This window comes from Erpetoichthys calabaricus, chromosome 14, assembly GCF_900747795.2.
Source record: "Erpetoichthys calabaricus chromosome 14, fErpCal1.3, whole genome shotgun sequence".
NCBI lineage: Eukaryota > Metazoa > Chordata > Cladistia > Polypteriformes > Polypteridae > Erpetoichthys > Erpetoichthys calabaricus.
Genome location: NC_041407.2, coordinates 4,121,187 through 4,145,878, shown reverse-complemented (window position 1 = coordinate 4,145,878; position 24,692 = coordinate 4,121,187). Strand labels below are relative to the sequence as shown.

General features: G+C 42.2%; 2 protein-coding genes across 2 annotated transcripts in view; one reads left to right on the top strand and one right to left on the bottom strand.

Annotated features, from left to right (window-relative positions):
- Window positions 1-14,277, top strand: part of wdr45b (WD repeat domain 45B) — a 31,246-nt gene extending 16,969 nt beyond the window's left edge. The window contains exons 2-10 of the mRNA XM_028819927.2: window positions 95-169; window positions 3,893-3,994; window positions 6,379-6,466; window positions 7,094-7,188; window positions 9,632-9,822; window positions 10,133-10,218; window positions 11,598-11,699; window positions 11,819-11,940; window positions 13,318-14,277. Coding sequence (XP_028675760.1) covers window positions 95-169; window positions 3,893-3,994; window positions 6,379-6,466; window positions 7,094-7,188; window positions 9,632-9,822; window positions 10,133-10,218; window positions 11,598-11,699; window positions 11,819-11,940; window positions 13,318-13,424 — 968 coding nt within the window. The 3' untranslated portion in view covers window positions 13,425-14,277. The remainder of the gene's footprint in view (window positions 1-94; window positions 170-3,892; window positions 3,995-6,378; window positions 6,467-7,093; window positions 7,189-9,631; window positions 9,823-10,132; window positions 10,219-11,597; window positions 11,700-11,818; window positions 11,941-13,317) is intronic.
- Window positions 14,278-19,905: 5,628 nt separating this feature from the next.
- foxk2a (forkhead box K2a) overlaps window positions 19,906-24,692 on the bottom strand; it is a 65,376-nt gene continuing 60,589 nt past the window's right edge. Inside the window, exons 6-9 of the mRNA XM_051918944.1 lie at window positions 23,370-23,548; window positions 22,415-22,696; window positions 22,080-22,289; window positions 19,906-21,983 (exon numbers count right to left, since the gene is read on the bottom strand). Coding sequence (XP_051774904.1) covers window positions 21,793-21,983; window positions 22,080-22,289; window positions 22,415-22,696; window positions 23,370-23,548 — 862 coding nt within the window. The 3' untranslated portion in view covers window positions 19,906-21,792. The remainder of the gene's footprint in view (window positions 21,984-22,079; window positions 22,290-22,414; window positions 22,697-23,369; window positions 23,549-24,692) is intronic.

Here is a 24,692-nt window from a genome sequence, read left to right as displayed (position 1 = left end):
AAGTGACATTTCACAATGGACTTTGTGAAGCCAATAAATCCAAGTGGACAAGTCGGCAAGCTCATCTCTTAATTTGCTCTTTTTTGTCTTGCAGGCTGCTTTGCATGTGGGATGGAGAATGGCTTTCGGGTCTACAATACAGATCCACTCAAAGAGAAGGAAAAGCAAGGTAAGCACACTTTATGCCATGAAGGCACTTGAGGTTTCCAGAATGAACTCGTTAGCTGAAAATGGCAGACTAAGGTGAGGTAGAAGCGTACTCTCGTCCCCGCACCCTCAACTCAAACAAAAGTGTCAACAACTGAAGGACGCACAGTGGAAGGTGCACAGCGTGGGTCATGTTGAGAGGTGAGAAGAGGCCCTTAAATGTGTCTGCTTATTAACACATCGACTGCCACAGTGAAAATAGGCAAAATCATTCCTGACACCAACGTAAAATCAGAGGAGTTATTGTAGTCTCCTTGGCGAGTTAAAAATGTTATTAAGTGTAACGGAAACTTATAAATACCAAATGGTCAGTATAATAACAGTAGGAAAAGTTTGTCGAGTGTCCACCGCTGTACTGATGCGCATTTAGTGCACGTCCTTCATGTCACGTGTCTTGATACTATTGCAGTTGGAACAGGACATGCGTGTTTCTTTGCACACTTATTATATGTTTTCGTATGAGAGGGTAGGATGTCAGTGGCTGATCCACACGATTGACGTGCACCTTGTGTTAGTGTAGGCTACCATTGGACAAGGCTTAGTGGCTCCCACATTTCCCCTGACAGGAACATTGACAGTTACAGCATCATGAACAGTGCTTAGGAGGGGCCTTTTGGCCATACACCTACAGTTAGGTCCATAAATATTTGGACAGAGACAACTTTTTTCTCATTTTGGTTCTGTACATTACCACAATGAATTTTAAATGAAACAACTCCGATGCAGTTGAAGTGCAGACTTTCAGCTTTAATTCAGTGGGGTGAACAAAACGATTGCATAAAAATGAGAGGCAACTAAAACATTTTTTGAACACTGTACTTGCACCCTGCTGCAGTATTACACTGGGCATATGGAAGCGGTTCACTCATACAGTGCCATATGAATCAGTTTCATATCCACGTCAACGTCTGATGACCAGCTCACAATATCCTCACAATCACTTGGTCCAACTAATGCTTTAGTTTTAGTTGGACCTAAAACTGGCTTCTCACTTATACACCATTCTGTTTTAGTTGAAGGCTCTGCGCTACTTGTGACAATTGAAGAATTTGGCAAAACACACAGAAATATTCAGGATTTATTTGCAGCACCATGTTATTTTATCCACTAGATGGCAGCATATTACCGTCCTGAAGTTTATTGAGTGCTTAACGCTGCAAAAGCAGATCATTACCATCACCCTGAGTCTGGCTCGGGAATAACAGTAATTACACAGAATTCTGAGCCCAAGTCATGCTTGAGGTTAACATAATAATGAAATTAATTTTGTCATTGAGCAAAATCTCACAATAAAAATGTATTTTCTCTTATATAAAAAAAAAAAAAAAAAAAAAGTATTTTAGTTACCTCATAGTTGACAAATTGTGCATGCCAGCCACACAGTAACTCAGCTGGGTCTAACAAGTTCGGTTGTGCACAGTTCATTGCAATGGCGTGTTGTAGTTTCCATTGGAATCTCCTGATGGACTGAGTGGTCTTCTCTCATTCGTCAGATTTCTTAGGTTCAGATTGTGGTGCAGTGCAGTGCTGGTCCAGGTTGTGGGTGGACAGCTTAACCCTTTGTGTAACACAGAAGAAAGAATGTAAACCGATAATATGAGCAGCATGGTGTTCTGTGAAAAGAGTGGCTGAATCTGACTTCATTAAACAGAATGCCAGGAATGAATTCAAATTATTCTAAACACAAATGATTAAAGTGATGTACAGTGTTATTTTATTAAATATCTTGGTATAAACAGTAATGTTCACAACATTGAGATATATAAATTATTTTTAAAAAATATAGAAAGGAAATCAAATTATGAGTAAAGAGTAACAAACATGCTCCTCCTACCTATGCGTCCTTTTTCTTTCGGCTACAGACGGAGTACAAGGATTCTGCATCTCAGTCGTCTCATCTCATCTTGGAGTCTTGTTGGCTCGACTTTCTGAAATGGTAAAAACTTGTCTGGAAAAATAAATAGAAAAGTCTGTAGTGGAACTGACTGCACAGAGTAAAACTGTCAGTCCAGTGTGCAACAACCAGAAAGGAGCACTGGGTAAGGGGACTGCAGGCTGTCACCAATGTGAAATTTAAGAAAATATTTCTGCAGGACGGCCACCTTTTAATGTACATTCTTATGCTGGAAAAGGAATTATCCAAAATAAAAAAAGTGAAATATACATAATGTAACATGTACCCGAAACCCACTGCAGCCAATTCCTGGTCACATTCAGGGTGACTGGTGCCATGACGTTCTTATTGTGGAGTGTCAGGTGCGGTGGGACCCATGTGGTCCAAAGCACTCCACAGGCTTCCCTCAAAAGTCTCCGAGATCTTCCACGTACTTCATGTCAAACGGGAGATGACGTTTATGTTGATCTTGGTGAGCAGTGGTTTCCACCCTGCACCTCTTCAGTGAAATCTGTTTTTTGCACAGCATCTTTCTGGATTGATACGAGGGGGGACGCAAAACAGCCTGGAATTGGTGAGTAGCACAGGATTAGGGGGTAGTTGTCAAATATGCCACTAGGTATTGTGCCTATGAGTCTGGTAAATCAATGCAGCGAGTGATCGAGTGCTTATTCCTGTCGTGTATTCTATAATTGTGTGGATGAATTGGGTAATTATTTTTCTCCAAGCCACCATGGCAGATTTTCAAGAGACACTGATGACTGCGTTTTTCGACATTGACAGGTTTGTTCCCAGTGGACAGACTGGCAAACGGTGACATTACACTGACCTGCTGAGGCGTCTGCGGAAAAATATCAGGAAACAAACGACCGGAGAAGTGCCACTCCCAGAACTGCATTTTGCTCCGTGGCAGAGTACTCACACGCTGCATTGTCGAGTTTTTGACCAAAAGCAATGTGGTCGTTGCTTCATACCATCTGACATGTTCACCAGATCGCGCTCACTTTTGACTTCTTTTTGTTACCGAGATTAAAATTGGGACTGAAATAAAGAAACTTAGCTATCGAGGTAGAAATCCAGAAGTAAAACATAGGAGGCTCGAGACCTGATGAGTACAGGATATGTTTTGAGGAATGGGAGAAGAGCCGGGACAAGAGGACTTTTAGCAAGGCTACAAAGGATTGCTGTTCGTTTTATAATTAAGATATTTTTTTTACAATTCTGGGAGCTTTTGGATTCCCCCTTTAGGTAGATATGGATAGTTAACCACTAATCGATAGACTAAAGGTACAGTATGGCAAACTGATAGCTAGATGGAACGAACCAGCTTATTTGTCACAAGGGTGAAATTTAATTTGAACAGAAACTCAAGGGTGTTGTACCGTGTTAGCCATTATGAATGTAGAGAAAAGCCAAGCAAAATGACACCTTTTATTGGCTAACTAAAAAGATTACAATATGCAAGCTTTCGAGGCAACTCAGGCCCCTTCTTTGATTACATCTTGCCTGAAGGGGCCTGAGTTGCCTCGAAAGCTTGCATATTGTAATCTTTTTAGTTAGCCAATAAAAGGTGTCATTTTGCTTGGCTTTTCTCAACAGAAGCTCAAGAAATTTAACAAGTAATGGAGGCAGGAGAAGCCTGCTGTTCTCGGTTTTTGGATGTTTTTTAAGGGACCTTTTGTGTCTTTCTGGATGATTTTATGTTGCATCTTTGGCATGTTGGTCACTCCCAAGTCCTGGTCGTGTATCTAAAACTTGTTTAATCGTAATTTTTTTTTTCTTTACTTGCAGAGTTCCTCGAGGGAGGTGTTGGCCATGTTGAAATGCTCTTCCGATGTAATTATTTAGCATTGGTTGGTGGTGGAAAGAAGCCAAAATATCCCCCCAATAAAGGTAGTGTATAACACAGTCCAGTCATTTTAAAGTGACAGTCTGACACATGAGTATTTTCACCAGGGTGATCTGGAGGAACTGGGATTGTTTGGATTAGTTAGTAGCTGTGCTACTCAGCATAGTCTAATAAAAATATCAAAGCTGTCACAGCAGAATTCATTTTGTGTCTACAGGTAACAACTCACCTGAGGCAAACAGCATCAGATTACTGGAGTTTAAAGGGATGGCACTCATTTAGAAGTGTGTTGGTGCTGTGCTGCTGCCACACATCCCTGTCACCGGCCATGAGTCACTCAAGGTTGACAGCCCCCCACTCTCTCAAGACGTCCACCCTGAGACAGCAGAAAGGGGTGTGCACCCGCCACATTGAGTAATGGGTCGACGGTTCTACCTCTGTATTAAAGGGGACGTCTCCAGTAGGCAGCAGCAGATATGGCCGCAGCTTTGTGCCGCACAGCGGCTTTACCTCTCACCCAATTCTGCTTGCACCACTGGCCATAACCTCACAAGTCCTGTGCTCAGACCCTGGTCTGGTCATTTCTTATGTCGAGATGCGCTTTATGCTCAGTTTTTGGTTTTCCTCCCACATCTCCAAAGATGTTCACCTTGGGTTAAAGTAGCCTGGTGTGGGTAACTGTGGCCCCAGCCATGTGCCCAATGCTGCTGATATAGGCACCCACTGCCCAAGACCCTGAACTGGATAAGCTGACTACATCCTGGATGGATGGCTGGCTGACTGTTCACATTGGTTGTTTCTTAGTTTATATGCTATTTAATAATTTGGATCAGCATTATGCTCAATATGAGGACTAATTTGCTCACATTATTTGCTCTAAGTTTTAAAACGTCATTTTAGCGATGCTTAATATTTTGAGGTTCATTTCTGCATTTGGTTCTAAAAAGGGGGGGGGGTACAAGGTGGATGCACACTTTGCTATGGAAGACATCATCTCACATTAGGCTCTCTTGATTGAAATCCATCATGTTAAACTGGAAAGTTCAATAACCGTCTAATTAAGTGCTTTAAAAAAAGAACAGAGCACCACATTGTTAAGGTGCAGAGCTGCATCCATTTTCCAACCTGCTGAATCCGAACACAGGGTCATGGGGGTCTGGTGGAGCTAATCCCAGCCAACACAGGGCACAAGGCAGGAACCAATCCCGGGCAGGGTGCCAACCCACCGCAGTACACACACAAAACACACCCACACACCAAGCACACACTGGGGACAATTTAGAATCGCCAATCCATCTAACCAGCATGTCTTGGACTGTGGGAGGAAACCCACGCAGACACAGGGAGAACATGCAAACTCCACGCAGGGAGGACCTGGGAAGTGAACCCGGGTCTCCTAACTGCGAGGCAGCAGCACTACCCACTGCGCCCCTGCAGAGCTGCAATGAGTGAGAATAAACTTTTGAGGAATGGACTTTTCAAACAGACAAGAACTTAGTCATCCTAACAGAGGTCCTATCCAGAAGCTGTTAATGCTTCAGAAGATGGCCGATAGTCAGGGTGGTTGGGGTGGTTCTCCAATGTGTGTGGCTGTAAACTGGTGCAGACCACTCAGGGCTAACTAACAAGCTTTATCTCAGTACCAAATGGAAAGCTCTAAAGAAAGAGGCCCGTATTCTACAGGTCACCCCCAGATGTTAAATGCCAGCATTCTCCCCGACCTACTGATCTCCGTTTTGTGCACTCAGCTACAGATTTAACAAATTATTTAGTTTGCTGCTGGAGGTGACATGACACTAAGTGTTGACCAATCCAGACAGCATTGGGCACCACACTAGAACCAAACCTGGACTGGGTTCCAGTCCAACACAGGGCCTTCTCACACACACATAATTTAGAGTTGCTACTTGGCCTTTGGGGATGTGGGAGGACAACTGGACTGTCTCAAGGGGTGGAAAGCCCAGAAAGAGCAAACTGCATGTAGACTTTGGCAGAGTGTGGATTTGTCAGACAGCAGGTTTTGCTGACCAGTGTTCCACCAAACAGCTGATGATATTTATTAGAATGCATTGAATATTACAGGTCAAAGGTGCCATACAGTGCGGTTAACATTTCAGTTAAAAGGACCCACTTAGAGGTGCGTGGAGGCCAAGTTTACAGACTAGACTGACAATAAAATGTGTGAATTTCCCCTTGGGATTAATAAAGTATCTATCTATCTATCTAAAAGTGCACAGAGCAGTTCCAGAGAGCCGGTCCAGACGGCTGACCCGAGTGGTCACACACAACAATTTTGACACCACAGGACGACCTCAGTTCACAACTTTTGAGTGTGAAGTGTGTTGGTGGATTTAATTGTAACGCTCAAGTGTACCCAAAGGATGGCAACGAGGACTGAATCCCCTTGTCTCTTTTTATGTTTTATCAGTGATGATCTGGGATGATTTGAAAAAAAAGACGGTCATTGAAATTGAATTTTCAACAGAAGTGAAGGCTGTCAAGTTACGGAGAGACCGGTAAGCTTCCATGTGTTGCTGCCTGTTTTGTGAATGGTGAGTGGAAACGCTGCTCTTGTGGGTCTGCTGAGGATACGTAATGCCCCTCATTACTTACTGAAGGGATTGTTACTGGTCATTTGAAATGAGACAGTCTTCTCATGTGTTTCAATGGTCTTAAGTGGAGTACTGTGGGAATGCAATAAAACTCGAGCAGGAAGGTGATGCTAGTCCAATGAAAACATCAAAAATCTTATCTGGAGGTGCAAGGAGGCATTATGACCTACAAACTGCCTGGTGAGGTGGCCTCAGAGGTGTATTCTTCTCACCCTCCCTCAGTCAGGGTCCTCTAGGTGAACCCGACCTTGTCATAGATACTTACCCCCACAAATGGGGGTTGCCAGCCCACCATTTTTAATGACTGAATATTAATTAATTTTAATAAAAAAATGGCACATAATTCCAGTAGACATTCTTCAGCCATTGCACCTGCCTGCTAGCCCAGCTTTATTGTCTCCTGCAGCACGTATGGGGCGAGGGGTCTTGTCGTCTTAATACCTTTGTCTTTGTGTTTCGTAAACGCAATTAATTGGTGTTTGCAGAGCAGTGCCAAGTGTGTCAGTGGTGTTTTGTTTTTTGTCTTTTCAGGATTGTGGTAGTCCTAGACTCCATGATAAAGGTGTTCACGTTTACCCACAACCCTCATCAGCTTCATGTGTTTGAGACCTGCTACAACCCCAAAGGTCGCTTTCTTTTGTTCCCTTTCCTCTTAATGCAGTTATGATTAGATTCCTTTCACAAGTGATGTGCACAGATTTGTTTTTTGATTATTTACCAGAGTCTTGAAATTCAAAAGTACACAGCATGTATGAAGAATTTACATATAAGGCACAGTAATAAGACTGACAAGACAATGGCTACAGTCCATTATAAACCGAGAAACTGCTGCAGTTGCCATCTGCTGTCTGTTCAGACAAGTGTCCCTTAGGCCTCTATGTTAGCTAGGCCTCATATATACTGTATTACACGTCTTTCACGAGAAAAGGAACTATTTAAGGCACGGGTGTCAAACTCCGGTCCTGGAGGGCCACAGTGGCTGCAGGTTTTTATTCTAACCGTCTTCTTCATTAGTGACCAGTTTTTGCTGCTAATTGACTTCTTCTGCCTTAGTTTTAATTAACTTGACTCAGGCCCCTTAGTTGTCTCTTTTTCTTTAATTAGCAGCCAAACAATAATGAGACACAAAACAAGCCGCCACGTGACCAGCTAACACAATATCTGAAAATAAAGAAAGGTGAAGGTCTCAGTATGGCTGATCTCTCGGGTCACCAAAATATTTTGACGTTGTTCTTAGAAAAAATAGAAAATCAACAGTTTTGGAAATGTCTGCTGTGGCAGAATGAGAACAGCAACAAGCTGTGAAATTAAATAATGAGTTTAATTAACAGCAAGAATCGGGTTCTCATTAAGAGATTGGTTGGAGTTTGAGATCCCAGTTTAGCTGGTCATTTGTTGGCTTGTTTCACATCTCATTTCTGTTTGGCTGCCATTTAATGAAGAAAGGAATCAATTCAAAATCCTAGGAATCCTTAAAAACAGGACCATTAAAATGAAGGGGAAAAAAGTTAATTAGCAGTGAAAACTGATCACTGATTAGGAAATGGGTTAGAATGAAAACCGGCAGCCACTGTGGGGGTCAGGCCCTACCTGTCCTGAGCTGTATCCACTCAGACATGCTAGCTACGAGCCACCATACTGTCATTTGCATGGCAGTTCATGTATAAGGGTACAAGACAAACCCCTTAAAGGATAAGTTTGGTATTTCTCAAGTCAAAATTATTTCTTCACAAACATGATGTATATGCATTTGCCACGCAAAACTGTGCTCTAAAGGTAAGAGTTTTAAATAAATTAAAAAAAAAAAAAATACGGAGCCAGTCCTGCCATATTATAACTGGGGCCTTATGAGGCATGGAAGACTCAGAAAACAAAAGTCTTAAGAACCAAATATGTCAATTTTTCAGGCCATGACAGTTGAGTATTGATCCATGCCTTCCGATTATACACACATTTTAAAATAGTTTTTGAACCAAAAAAAGAAAACAAAAACAGTATTATGAAATTTGATCATTTTAAAGGAAAACCAGCTGTGCGTGATAGCTCATCGCTTATCTTCTTTCTCGATAACCTTTCACCCCCCAGTTTTGCAGTTTCCTCTCAAGAGTCCAAATCACAGTAAACTGTTTTTTGCCCTGTGGTTGGTTTTGATGATTTATGTGAGAACTCACACACGTGAATAGAAAACATGTCGTTACCTTAAAAAAAAACAGTACCAGGTATGTGTGATAAAATGATTTCCAGGTCCTTTTTATTGTGACAAATACATGTCGAAAACACAGAAGACATGCTTTCTTCTATGGAAACTCAGAGAGGACATATTTGGTACGTTTTCAGGCTTTTGTTTTCCAGTCGGGCCCTGACTAGTTAAGCTCCCCTGGTTAGTGGTGCTGTTGAGTGTAATCTGCACCCCTGTGGGTGCTTCCCCGTAGGGAATTTCTAATCACAGCCTAATTTGCACCAAATCACTCTTCACAGCCATCTCCCTGGTGTACTGCGACATGGACCTCATCAGAGCAATAATCCCCTCCATCCAAAGTCGCGATTTGAAATGAAGCAATGAGGTGGGGGTGTCCCCTGTGACCTCTCAAACACAACTCACTTCGCACTGCACCACCTTAACTTGCATGTCATTTTGCCCTTTTGTATGGTGGGAATGCAGCACACGAAAGTGGCCCAGGGCCTACACAGCACAGGAACTCATTGGTTTTTTAAAGCAAAGTGGGAAGGCGGCTATCTTTTGCCATTGCTCAGCCCTGGCCCCCCACTAAGTCCATTTTATCAGAAACTTTATCTCCGTTTTCTATTAAAACATGAGATTAAAATTTTTTCTGTGCTATCACTAAAAACCACATGGGGTAAGTAACAGATAACAAAAAATGTCATTTTTGTGTGGATTATTCCTTTAATAATAGCCCCTCCTCATTATCCACAGAAATTTGTAGTGTGTGCTGTAATAAATTTATGGATGTTTTTTCAGTTTACCTTTTCTTTTTTTGAAGTTGTTTCTAACTTGCAGCAGCTTTCTCCCAAGTGAAGCTTTACATGTGATGTCTGTTCTTCTTGCAGGTCTTTGTGTTTTGTGTCCAAACAGCAACAACTCCTTGCTGGCCTTCCCTGGCACTCACACCGGCCACGTGCAAATAGTAGACCTGGCAAACACAGAAAAGCCCCCTGTAGACATACCGGCACACGAAGGAGCCCTCAGCTGCATCGCCTTGAATCTGCAAGGCACACGCATTGCCACGGCGTCGGAGAAAGTAAGCGGAGCTGCGACTCTACGTGTTGTTTTATCACATTTCACTTGTTACGTTTTACCCATAAAGACATTCACAATTCTACGACTAAATTGGTCAACTAATCCCAGCATGTCCACATTTGAAAATCTGCAGTTTGCCCTCCTCCTTTTTTTTTTCTCCCTTTTAACGCATTTAGGATGTACAAACCACATGGATGTCTTTGCGCATTACAGAGTCAGCCCAGGTTACCCCCCCTCCACTAAGTAGAAAATACGAGTTCAACAGGAAAAAGCCAGGCCTTCTAATCAGCTTGTGTTTCCTTCTTTACCAGGGGACCTTGATAAGGATATTTGACACTACGGCTGGACATCTGATCCAGGAGCTGAGGAGAGGTTCGCAGGCGGCAAATATTTACTGGTAAATCTAAGCGCACATGATGGAACGTGTCATTCACTGGCTCTATTTACTACTCTCTAGGTTGGCTCAAATTTAACTTGCAGGGCATAATCTAAATCAGACGACGCAATGAAAGAAGCTGTAAATGAGTTAAAACACTTAGAAGGCGCAAAACACACTCAGCTCCCCCCCCCCCCCCACCCCCACAAGTGATAGCTGTATTTGTCAGTGTTACCACCTCTTCCCAAAATGGCATCAGCATGACATCAGAGAACAAAACCAGGCTCAGATTAAGGAACTTTAGAAGGCTGACTAAACAGTCACTGTTTTATATAGTGCCTTTATTCGCAGTCACTTAACTGTTAACAGAAGATGCTCAGGCAGATCAAATAACTCTTTGAGTTGCACAGCAAGCCAACTGCAGCGTAATTCGCATTACAAAGCTGATGTCGCGTTACACGACTTCTAGTTGGAAGGTGGGGGGATTTGGGAGTCAGGGCTGTGGAGTCAGTAAACACAACTCCTTTGACTCTGACCCCTCAAGTTAGGGCATCATCAACTCTGACTCCTCTGTTTGTAATGGGGATGGGGCCTTCCTTAAGCACTGGTCTACACTGTTGGCAGTGATGAATCACTTGGGGTCCTGCCCACTCTGTTACCCATTCTTGCAGTGAAATGAGGCCTCCCAGTCAGTAAAGCAGCAGCATATCCAGCTGCACTCCATTGGCACAGTGGTGAAGAAGGCTGCCATGTAATCCAGTGGCTCGGCTGCTTTCATCTCGGGGAGGGCGCTTAGGGTCACCCCGAGTGAATTTCTGAGCAGAGACAAATGGTGCAGTGCCCCTTATTTTACTCTGAGCGTAAGTGGTACCCTCGCAGTTAAAAACCCTGCAGGTCACTGATCTGATGGGAGTTGTTTTTTTTTTTTTTTGAGCACAATGGAGTGAACTGCCACACACTGATCTGGAGCTACCAAGTCCATTGTCAGCCTCTCAGTGTGAGGATGTCACACGGAGAGGGCCCGGAACCCTGAGCAATTCCTTATTGGTCTGTTAATACAACAGATATTAAAAAGTCTGTACTTTGACATTAGCAGCCAGACAAGCCAGCAGTTTTGTAAATGCTGAAGCTTGGCTGCCAGGGAACCTCTGTTAGTGGGCAAGTAAAATCAATCAAGATGCCCGTGTGATCGTCATACCCTAATGCTGCTCCATGTTGCTTTAACCTTAGGTTTATGTGCTCCTTACTAGAATTGTAAATATCAAGTAGTGTTTATTTACTTGGTTTACAGTTTTACACAAAGCAACTTGATGAACAGGACAGCAGGGCAGCCATGCAAGGGCTAACTGGCAGGGGCACACAAAGAAACTTTAATGATGGCCACTGTGTTTTCTTTGCAGTATAAATTTCAACCAAGACGCGTCGCTCATCTGTGTCTCCAGTGACCACGGTACCGTCCATATTTTTGCAGCTGAGGACCCAAAAAGGAACAAACAGTCGAGGTGAGTTCCAGTGACTTGTTCTGGAGAGCTTATATAAAGTGATGCACTTTTAGGATGCTAACAAAAAAAAGAAGACGTTTCAGACCGACCTTTCTTTGTTTTCACTTTGATCTTTCTAGCTTGGCCTCAGCAAGTTTCCTTCCAAAATATTTCAGCTCCAAGTGGAGTTTCTCCAAGTTCCAGGTGCCGTCTGGATCGCCATGTGTTTGTGCCTTTGGGACAGAGCCAAATGCAGTCATTGGTAAGGCAGGACCCGTCTTACCGGTGCTTTGTAAATGGCAGAGAGTGTTTGGAACTTGAGGCAGGGGGTTAGCCTTTCCACAGTAGGCCATTTACACCTGCAGAAGATCTTAATTAACAGCACCGGAGTTTCAGTAGCTGTAAGGAAACATTTTAAACAATGTGCTCACAGTGGATTTCATTTGGCCTTTTTGTCAAAGTGAAAATGTTTTTTCTTCAGAGAGGTCTAATTTAATTGTATATGACTCACCGTATGTAGCTTATAGTGATGGCTGAGATTAAAAAAAAAAAAGTATCTCGTGTCTTCGGGCAGAAAGGAGGGAACAAGTTTCTGGAGACATATGGAGACCAACTGCAGACAGTACCAAAACATCCATGAAAATCTTGCATTACTCGTGTGACACACGTCAGATCGTCCAGTTGTATGCCTTCCAGACAATGTTTTTTTTTTTTCTCTGAAATTATTTAAAATAAACTGCTTCTAGAAAACACTTTTGTGAACAAAAATAGAACACACTCAATCGATCATTTAAAATTGTAGACCCGCCGCCCGTCATTACAGTTCTGTTCACATCCACAACAGGACAAGTTAGCAGTGGTCAAGTGAGCACACCACAGGTGAACTGACCTTCTGCTTGTTGAAGCCCATCGGATGTTCACATGTCCAAAGGCGTCTTCTCCTCCAGATGTTATTTTCATGTGCCGATCTTTAACTTTAAATCTTTAGTTGTACTCGCTTCTCAGTGCACTTTACAATGTTAACATCACATGAAGCGCAGTGTTAGCCAATGAAGAGGCAGCTGCTGAGCCAATGAGTAAAGCGGGGAGGCGGCTCTTCAATTCAGATGCTCATTCGTGTCTGCGTGTGTTCCACTTATGTTCACAAGTGCATTTTCATTTAACCATTTTAGTAAAAATAAATGTGTTTAGGACGTTGTGAGCATACGACTGGATGAGTTGAGGTGAAGACTGGGCTCTTGCCCAGTGAATGAGGGGATTTGCTGGGCCTTCAATTCAAAAGCTTGGTCCTGTTGGTGGTTTTTGACTGTTTGCTGTTGTCCAGCACTGGTCTCCATTGATGCTTATTCTATCAGAACTTTATTATCTTTGTTCTGCATGTAGACATGAGATTTCATTTCATTTCTCGACCATCACTACAAACGCTAGGAGGTCAGTAACGGATCATTTGCAGGTGGTGTATTCCTTTAAGTCGAAATGGTGCACGTCAGTTCTAGTCCATGGACAGAACTAAGGCAGTTCTGCTTCCCTTTGTACCTCTAAACTGAACGTGCCTTTCACTTCAGTGAAATTAAGATGTCATTATTATGCAGTTAATTTCTGTTCCTTACTGTAACTTTTCTTTTCCGCCCTCCTTCAGCAATCTGTGCAGATGGAAGTTACTACAAATTCTTGTTTAACCAAAAAGGAGAATGTTCAAGGGACGTATATGCACAGTTTTTGGAAATGACGGATGATAAAATCTGACTGTTTTGATTCTGAAGGACTCGACTTTTCAACTTTCACATCCGGCATTGCAGTGCAGGACCTCAGCAGATAGACTCATGATTGGACTGTTGCTGGAGGGGCCCGCTTCCTGCATGGTGTAACTTCTGTAGCCTGTCATTGGGGTTTGGGAGATGGCTCTGGCCATTTTTATATACAAGTGCAGTTTCTCTGCCAATGTGGACAGCTGGGGTTTTTTGGGGGTGGAGGGACAATGGGGTTCATATCCAGGTGAATTTTTATTGCACCTGAAGTGAACAAAGCAGAGAGTCTGCCCATCCTTCACACTAATGAGCTCCACAGCGGACTGCTGTCGTGAACGAGCTTCTCGCATAGAACATTCCCATCCTAACGTCACCTAGTAGCAGGCATCAAAGAGGCTGTGCTGTCTTCTCGTCTCACTGTGCGTGTGATCAACCTCGTCAACTACAATACTTAGTGCTGCACTTGACACGTGTATCTGTCAGCAAAGCTTGTGTTTAGAGGCAGTCACCCGCACCCCCTCCCATACCAGCTGCAAGGTGGCATCCAGTAGGAATTCCCATCTAATTTTGTCGCTCAGTGTACCCCCTGGATGGACAGAAGGAGGTCATCTACAAAATGGCGTGGAGTGCAAGGCCAGCTGCTTTACTCTTTCACTTCTTCGGCATCAGGACTGCAGACTGGTCCTGCAACTTGTGGTGTCAGAAAACACGAAAGGTAAGCGATGTGATCACCACTAGTGGGATTTGACTCAACTCTACTCTCTGGCTCGCCTCTAAATGTCAGTAACTGCTTTCATACTCTTTTTGTACTAACGCCAGTCACAACAAATAAACATTTCATTTAAAACCAACCGTTACTGGCTGCTGCTTCACTGAAAACCTGTGAATTGACAAGAACCAGGGGGAGAGGGTTTGGGGGTAAAAATGAGCAAGAGAACAGTCACCTCCTCTCATGTAGCCAAGTTTAATTCTGTCCACCAAACTGGGCTGGGTACTGGGCAGGGGTCCGCAACTGCCAGGCTCTGACACTGCAAGAGTGCAAAAACACAAAAAGACTGCATTTCATACTAAGACTGACTACTTAAAGTGGACATCGGGATTTAAAACAGACGACAAAGATGTGCATTCTAACAAAATCAAAGGTGTCACCAGGACTGACGCACTGGAATGGTGGTTTGGATTACTAGGATTTTAGCAAAAGGCTGCAACAGAAAATGTGAAGGCGCTAGATGTAATATGGAAAGGTCAAGTTATTGATTGGCTGATCACCATGCATCACTCAGGCTTTGCTGTAAGAGTGCACCGTTAACACCTAGGTGAGTTACCAAGAGGGACTGCTGACTTCAAACTGTCAGCCTGTCTGGGCATACAGAGGGCACTCACTCCCGCTTCAGCTTCACTGCACTTACCATTGCTCAGGAAGATAAAATATATATTCTAGAAAATGTTACAAAAGGGCTGTCTAAATATCTTAGCAACATTTTAAACTCCTCTGTCAAGCTGCAGGCAATTCATCAACTGTAAACTTAAAAGGAAGCGGGGATGCCATCTGGTTGGGCACTGGCCCAGGGCTGCTGCAGATATGTAGAGTGGCGCAAACACGTCTAGTTGACATGACTTTGAGCTACAGCCTTTCTATGAAAAGTAATGTTATCCTGTGTTCAAATAAAAAAAAAACCCTCAAAATTAAGAATTGCTTAGATGCTGCAGTCAAGGGTCTGATCAACTTAGGACCCCTTTGGGTCGCAGCTACACCCCAGTAGGATATGAAAGACCTGCAAAAGTCAAATGACATGTTGAACAGACATACAGTGCTGTGTAAACGTCTCAGGCACGAACATCTTAGGTTCAGGTGGTTAAAGTGTTAATAGAAATGGGCATAGTTTAGAGTTCAAGAAGTAAAGATAAAGACAAGATATTTGAATATCCATAGAGAAGGAAATTTGCACTGTGGAAATGATCTTTGTTGTCATACAGCCCAGTGACACCAAAGTGATGAAGAAAGTTCATCATTCCAGCCTGTTTCACTAATTGGAAGGCAGGCCTAGCCGATAATGAAACTTGGTATGTAATTCTGTGGCTTGTTTGGTCTTGGAGGAATGGAAGCACTATCTGTATCACATTGTACATTTTTTCATTTTCTGAGAACATTATCCTTAATGTCTTGTGGTCCTTCCCTTCTCCCTCATTCATTCCAAAATATTGTATTAACACATTTCTTCATGATGCACATACTCGGGTTTAAATGGAAGCACCTCAGCTGGTTAGAGCGGGTGGCTCATTTGTCATTTGCACCTCACTATGAACTCATGGTCAGTTAAGAAAACAGGAGAAAATTAAGACCCAGATGTAGCAGTTTAAAAGTAAAATAGATAATGAAGTGTTCTGAATTGTAGCAAACAAGTGAATTAAAATCAAAAAACACACTGAGTAGTAAACTAGCTGTGCTACCCAACTAAGAAAGGCTGAAATCTCAGAAATCAAAGTAGACCTCAGCATTGCTATTGGAATGTTTGTTGTAATGCATGTAGTAATAAAATGTATTGCATTTGTCATTCCAACAAGTGGCACATCACAAACTTTTGCAGTAATAAAAAAATACTGTTTATGCCTTACTATAAATGCTTATAAAAGATATACTAATGTTTGTGATGGGCAATTTGTTGAAATGATAGACAAGGAAACTGCACAGACGTGTCCTTTTATTAAAGAAGATAAACAGGTGCCAATTAAGAAATTGGTTAAAGTGAAAACCTGCAGTCCTCCCTAATGTAACTGAGGAGCTCTGGGGTAGAGGAATAAATCTGGGCACTGGACCACCAGGCTAAAAAGGGGCAGGAGCAGTTTACACCATGGCAAAAAACACAAGGTGGTCCTCCTCATCATCATCTGAGCCCCTCGAAACAGACTGGAGGGCACCTCTGGAAACACCAAACTCTTCTGCAGAAGTACAATTAATCAGGGGAGGTTGAGGACTGGAAAGGCACTAGTCAATCACAGCTAACAAGTACATCACCTTACTTCCCTTTGAAACCCGAAGATGTCCAGCACTGCTATCAATGCTCAGGCCAGGCAGCACTGGAACTCTGGGCCACCCACCTACAGTCCACGACCAATGGTCCTCATCGAAGAGTTGCAAACAAAAAGCCATTCATTCTTGGTGGAAATAAAGACAAACAACTCAAGTGTAGAAAAGTGCAAGGTGGAGCGCTGGGTGCTTCAGTCCAAATTTGATATATCTGGCTCTAACTGAAGGCAGTTTGTCCACTGAAGGCGCTGGACAACAGGACATGGATGAAGGTGCGCGGCTGCATTTCTGCAAAATGAAGTGGGTAATTGATGATTATTGATAGCCCTCACTGTTGGCTGATTCAGACAGTACCATCAGGAAGACATCTGAGCAGCCCCCATCTTCATTCTACAGCATGGCAGTGGCCCCACACATACAAATCCTAAAACAGGAACGGGGATTCCAGCAGCAGACTTTACGGCTGCTACTGAGCCCCGATTCTCAGTCTTGGGTTACAAGTAAGATGGCCAAAAGTCTACAGTGAACTGAGGCAAGTGAACAAGTGGCACACAGGGACCTTCAGGAACTGCAGTGGACCGATCAGAAAAAGCTAGCTGCATCAAATATTGAGACCATTGACATTTTTCGGATTGGTAAAAACTATTCATGCTGTTGGTTATGGAAGCTATACCGGACTTTTCCCCACATCAGTCTCTCCAACTTTTTCCCAGCACTGTGCGTCCTTTGCAGGAGGGTCAAACTCAGCCTTCTGCTCCTCCCCAGTCAGTGTCTGCTCAATGATGTTCTGTCATCAAAGCCCCAAATTCTTTATTCAAAGATTCTTATCTTCCTGCTTCTGGGCTAATTATGGGCTTTTAAAACAGCACACATCAATGGTCCTGAAGTTTCATTTTGGCATTCAGAGTTGCATTTCCTTCTCTTAAATGCTTTTACTTAAACTGACTGCTCCTCCATTGAAGTGCCGCTGCCCCTGCTTCATTTATCACCACCAGTTGTTTGTGTGTTTTTTTTTTTTGACATGGGCACCTGTGAATGTGACACAACATGCAGAGGCTGCCATGGCACCATGTGCACTCTTCATTATTGGGCACAGATGGATAAAGTGACCAAACCAGCAATGTTGAGTTGTAAAGTCCAGCACCTCAGCACTACGACTTTATAATGTGGGCAAGGATTGTTGTAGCAGCCAACACGTGGAAACCAGAAACAGAAAGGTCAAATTAAGCAATCAGTTAACTTAAAAATGTTGAAAGAACTTTTAATAAATGAGCAAAACCCTACAAACATGGCTGTCCTTAAAGAGAAGAGCTTGATGCTCTCATTTTCAAAACCATTTTGAAAAATAAAAGTTAATAAGAATGGATTTTAATTGGAGACAGAATTAGCTTTGTGAGCGAAGTAAGCTCAGCAGCCTTGGAGACCACCGATCTGCAGCAGGGCTGATGTCCTAAACATGTTGGCAGCCCCACTGTATTAGAGAATGGTTTGACCAAATGCCAGTCCTCCTCCAGTCTGCTGAAACGAACACTCCATCCAAAAATCAGAGTTTTTTGTTACTTACCCTACTTGGTCTGTAGTGATGGGGGAGAAAGACAATCTTGTGCTTTCACAAAGAAACACATCTATAGTGACCAAGCTGGACAAATGCAGACAATATAAAAATGTCCATCAAAAAAATGTCACATTACTCATGTCGCTTAATTCACAAGTCAAGTTGTCCAGTCGTATGTCCCAACCACATGCATTTATATTAAAATTTTCTTAATACAGTATTTCCAGAAAAATCCCTCATGGAGCAAAAAATGCCACTCACTCAGATGAGAGCACAAACAGGAAGCACATTTAACGTAGACAAGCTTTTGAGTTAAAGACCACTCATGGATCAGTCGAGAGTCTGGTCTTCAGTTCAAAAAGCTCCATCCCATTTGAACACATATCCTCTGGTTCTTTTCAAAGTATTTATTTAACAATATTTTAGGAACAAATGGATGCATTTTGCGCTGTTTTTCATGGACATTGCCCAGTGTTGGTCACCATAGAACCCAACTTGAATACAAAAATGTTTTCTCTGTTCTTCATGGAAACATGACATTTGAAGGTTTTCTTGGCCTTCATTACAAACCACATGGGGGTGTTGCTGCGCTCACATGCTATCAGAGAGATGGTCAATACAAGTATCCGAGTCAGATGTTCCACGTGAATGCCCTACGAACGCGGAGGTACAAGTCGGACAATTCAGAGAAAACAATGCAGGACAAATTCTCCAGGATGCGACGTTAACACTGGCCTTTCATGTTAATCAATCAACTATACAAAATAAAAATACATAACATGGTTAGCCTGAAATGACAATTTTATGGTTAGAGTTCTATACATATGCAAGCACGTTGGGTTTGCTCTTTATTTTCAAGAAAAATATACAGTTTAAATTGCCCTTTTTGCAGACCATGTAACTAATCAGTAGCAACCTTGTGTGTCCCCGAAAAGTCCACCTGGAAATTCACATGAAAGCACTGAAGTGGGAAGGTGAAACTTAGAGCTTGGAATAATCCGATAACACGGGAATGCAGCTCAAGTAACCTATAAAAATAAATAAAATACATATTTGGGTGGTGTATTCCTTTAAGCCAACTGGGAAAAGACTGGCATTTGGTCAAAAGCCTGGGGCTGCCAACATGTTTAAGACGTTAGGCCTGCTGCTGATCGTTGGTCTCCAAGGTTGCTGAGCTTACACTCAAAGCGAATCCTGTCCCTAATTAAAGCCCGTTTTTTTTTTTTTTTTTTTAAATGGTTTTGAAAGCGAGTGTCAAACTCTGTTCCTTGAGAGCAGCCATGTTCACAAGATACCATTCATTCATTCCAGATCTTTAACACTTTCAATGGAATTGCTTGCTTAATTAGGCCTCTCTGTTTCCTGTTTCCAGAGACTGGTTGCTACAGAATTCCTTGCCTGTGTTCCTTTTCCTAGCCACAGTGACGTAGATGATGTGAGACCACTCAACCGATAATAAAACGGACCATTTAAGTAAGAGCTCTAATTGTGGTTAATGATAATCAGGATCTCATATTACACACACTTTTGCTCGCAGCCAAATTGTATGCAGTACCACCCTCAGTAAATGTTCTGAAATTACCCACACATTGAGAAATCCAAACAGAATACAAACCTGCTTGCTAAAATCAACCTCAAGATGACACTGGAGGCAATTTTTTTTTAAAGTTAGAAGTCATATTGTCAGTTTGAATTGCTACGGGTTGGGTGGGGAAACTATACTGCAACAGTTTAGTATCAGAGTTTGTGACACCAACAGGAGACACATTGGAACGACTCCATCAGAAAAACCATCGCTTCAAAGCCTGGAGACGTCACTGAAAGAAAAAAGGTCGGAAAGCACAACAACCCTCCATTTCCCCCAAAGTGCAAAGCACAAGTACCCAAAGCCATGTCTCGTTGAGACCTTTTGAAACGTATGTAGTTTATTCAGCATTCCACATTATTTCTGTCAGTTTTCTGCGAGTCGTACAAACCTGAGGCCCACTTTTCTGGGACATTTGGATGCAGGCATAACAGCTCATGAATCATTTAGGAAAATAACTTTAAGTCAGCAGAACAAATTTAGCCAAACCATTCACTTGCAATTCTGGTCAAACACAAGTTGTGAAAGAGTGCAGCTTTGCGTTATGTGACAATATGCTCTTCAGTCAACACCCCCCCAACCCACCCACCCATTTCTTTTCTCTTCTGTGCCTTCATTATTCCCAGGTTTCACTCTTTTAAATATTAACTAATGCTCAAAGAGAAAAATAAAACAGATTTGTAATAATAATAATAATAATAAAATCTTCCAGAGCTGGGTTCACTTGGAAGAAACGCTATCACCAGCAATAATAATAATTAAAAAAAAATTATAAATAAATAAATTTGTTTTGTGAAGAATTGCCTGTTCATTAAGCGCGAGCCACTACCCCTCTAGAATACGTGCAGGCACTCCATTTTACACGCATACAACTCCATTTAAGGTGAACAAGTATCACTTTCTTGGCTGGATGACAACAATGTGAAGATTGTCCATTTTGTGTTGAGCAATCGTAACAGAATCACAAAAATAAAAAAAATTACAGGACAGCAAAGTGACCGGCAGAGAGAGGGGGACACAAGGGCTGATCGAGTGCAGCTCGGCTCGCTTTCACAACGTTTCTCTTCTCTTCAGTCCTCCGGAGTCGATGACTCAAGTTACGTTTTCTCGACTTAAGTTACGTGCCGACTTAATGAAGCGTCCCATTACTACACATGGAAATAAAACTTTCAGTTTTAATTTTTTTTTTCTTTTTTTATCATCAATTTACGATAAAATATGAAAATCCTCTAGGTGTAATAAAGTTGCTTCATTTGGATTTAAACAAACAGACAAAAAGAAACCACTCCATTAATAAAAAATAAAAAAAGACAAAGAAAATTGATAAAATAAAGTTAAAAAAAAACAAAAAAAAAAAACTACATTCATTTTCACTGAACATAAAAATTTCACATACGAAAACAGCGTGATTCCAAAAGTACAAATGGAGTGATCGGAAATGTTGGTGACCCCATTTTTTCTTTTTTTTTTTGCCTAGAGAAATGAAAATACACCCAAAAAGAGATCCTAATTTCCACATATGAACAACAAAATACTGCATATATCTACGAACGACTGCATTAGGTAGGTCAATATGAAGGGCTAGCTGCCGACAGAGGAAATGGCTCCACGCATTTGTTCCCTTTGCGGAATTACACTATTGTTTAAAATCTGGTTTACACTAAGCGCTTGTCATGCTGCCATTACACTGATGTGTGCTCAGTCTGTTTAAATAGTTTACACGAGAGTCTTGTGTTGCTGCAGTCCTCCCCACCTCTCCATTTCCCAGTGTGCACTGAGGTAGCAAAGCAGGAGGTACCGTGCAGCCTGGGATGCGGCCCCGTTGCTCATTTCCACTTGATCGTTACTCCAAATCAGTCTTAGTTTTTTTTTTTTTTTTTTAAATGTTATTTTTTTCCTATTTTTTAGGCTTCCTGTGCAGCTTCTCAGTCTCTTCTCACAGGGCACCTTTTCTTTTTGAAATTTGATTTTTTTCATTTTTTACCCAATGGGTTTGAGACACATTCCAAAGTTCAAAGACAGTTAAGTTAATTGTATAGTTTTTGTTTGTTTTTCTTTTCCCATTTGGCACCTGGAGTTGTCTTTTAAAAAAAAACAAAAGAAAAAAACAAACAAAAAAACAAAAACAAAAGAAAAAAAAAAGGAAAAAAAGGAAAGGGGAAAAAAAAAAAAAGCAACACGGCAGTACCTTCGAGTCACTAGATTTGGCTGCCTTGTTCACTCACAGCCGGGGGGTCAACATTTACTGCAATGACTATACTCTCCCCTTCCCCCATTTTCAGACGTTTATGATCTGGCTGTTCTGCTTGGTCTCCATTATGCCGTTTTGTTGGAAGAGAGGCTGACGCGGACGCATGAGTGGCCAGCATGTGCAGGGGACTTGCAACAGCTGAAAAACAAAAAAAAAAAAATCCAAGAACAATATTTTTTAAAAAGAGGCATTTCACCTCAAGATGTTAACTGTGCCACTGTGATGGGATCTTACCGGTATTGATCTGTCCCTGAATTGCAGTGGTAATCGGGACCACATGAGTCCCATTCTGTGTTATAGTTTTGATTGGTAGCTGGTGCTGTCCGAGAGGGGCCTGCTGGACAATGGTAACGGTCTGTAGAGGTGTACCCTGCGAACTCTGGATGATTCGATTTGCAGTTCCAATGGCAGTGTGAGTGATGGCCGGCATAGGTTCTACTTTCACTGAAACAGCAAACAGAAGAAACAGATGTGTTAAACAAGAACAGGCTTGGCTAGCAGACATCTGCCATATCAATTTCTCATATTTCCATCACTGTCCAAACAAAAGGGAAGTGCAAATGGCTCACCTTTAATTTCTTTGTGCTCCCCATTTTCTTGTGGCTCCATTTTAGACTGGTTTACTAGCACAGCCTGTCCCGCCACCGTGTATGTGTTTGCTGGCGTCAAACCGGCGACATTAGTAACCGATACGGCTGGTATCTGGTGGACAACATGAACAGTTTGCATCATAGGCTGCTGCGATGTGGAAGTCGTCACGGGAGTGGCCACTGTATACGTGACAGGTTTAATAGTCTGTGGCAGCTGCCTCTGGACTGTAATTAAAACAGGCTGACTATTTAAAGGAGAACCTGGAACAAAAGAAAGATAAAGAACACCTCAAGCAAATATCTGTGCCAAGAATTATGTCGACAGCATGCATTCACAACAAACAGAACGAGCATGATGTGTGCTTTGTTCCACTGTTACTTACTCTTATCCCCTCCACATCAGCACAGCCAACAAACAAAACTGTAAGAGCATCTCAGAGCCCACTGACACACAAAGAAACTGAAAGACCAATTATGAAGGGCCACACATGCAGTACCACACACCCTCCCCTATTTGTTTCTTTTTCACTTGTCTCACCAAGCAGGCACAGAAAATGGTTATATGAACATTCACGGTGTACATCTGACATGCAGACTACATGACATTATGAATGAGTGGACACACATCTCCCATTGCTTTCACATTAACAGTCCCTTGCCATTCTTTTGTGATCAATGGACTCATCCTTGTGAGCTTTTCTTTATCAGAGCAGTCCAGCAGTCCGTTTCTGCCCTTACACGGTCAGTTCTTTAAAAATCCAGTCCTGCACTTCTGCCACTTGATTTTTGGAAAGCCTGATACACAACAGAGATCTACAAGACTCGGGTAATGTGGTGATAACATTTCATTTATTTTAGTGCACATTCCTTAAGGCTGCCCAAACAAATAATTGCCAATTTACTATTTGGCATTACCTCCTCCTTTATGTCTTACCTGGGGCACTCTGAGCAAACCGTGCCTCTTGTATTACTGCTAACTTGGGTTGCATTGTAGCAGCAGGCTCAGGTTCCATAGGGACAGGAGAGCCTTCTCGGGATAAACTTTCTGGGGTTTGAACTCCACTGGAGTGAGCAGATAAGACCCCAGAGTGATTTGGAGAAGCAGGAGCACTCCTAGACAAAGACACAAAAAACAATGGTAATTTAACTTAAAAGCACAACAAAGAAGAAAAAAAAAATTCTTTCAAGACATGGTCTGTCCATCATGGCTCATTCTGCAGATGTCCACAAGGTGGAGCCCCAGGCTTGCAATTCACAAGCACACACAGTTCAGGAGACCTGCTCGCCAGCTATTCCAGATTTCCCCACTCCACTGTTGAACAGTGATGGCCTACTTAGTGCAGCTACTACAAGAATGTGAGGTTTACATTGGTTGTAAAAAAAAAAAAAAGTTTAATGGCCATTTGAACAGGTCTGAAATATAATGCTTAGCTTACCGAGATGGGGTGCTTATGTACTCTACTAGGCTTTAATGGCTTGTGTGCAGTAAGCAGTGAGTCAACTTGGAATTCCTGGTTTCCTTCATGAAGGTTGCATACTTTCTAGTACAAAAACTCCAATGTATATTTTTCCTTCCTACATGCAAAACTTCATATTTATCTGTATTAAACACCATTTAATCAACTGAAACCTGAATACTGTCCAAGGCTACCTATATGGATTTTAATGACTCTCGGGTATCTGCTAATTTACCTAATTTAAGTGCACATTTTATCCTTGCATTTTCCTATTCTTTATCTAAATCATTCATTTGCTGAAAAGTGCTTCAGTTGCAGTACTGAATCCTATGCACCTTAAAATACCTCACTAGGTAAAAAAATCATTCCATCATAACTTGTCAAGTTGTGTGGCATTTTGGTTCAAAAGCATCTCTGGTTTATAGAAATTAACTAATAAATATTAAAAGGCTTTGGGAATAAAACCCAGAGGATCTAGAAAAGAAAAATACCTGGCGAACACGCAGATGAAATTCAAAGGGACTTGACCTGCCTGTGCTCCAATTGTTAAAACAAAAGAGACAAAACCAATTGTATCATAAATGTTGTAAGCCACCTTGGACAAAGGCATCAGCCAAATAAGGAAATGTAAATGAACTCAGTCCTGTGAAGGTTCACTGTGGTGTGACAGTAGCTGCATGGCAAAAAGGTGCAAGGACAAGGACAAGCAAGACATTAGCGCCCTAAGCACTGTTCACAATGCAGCAACTGTCCATGTCTGTGTTAGCGAAATGTGGAAGTCACTAAGCCTTGCACCATGG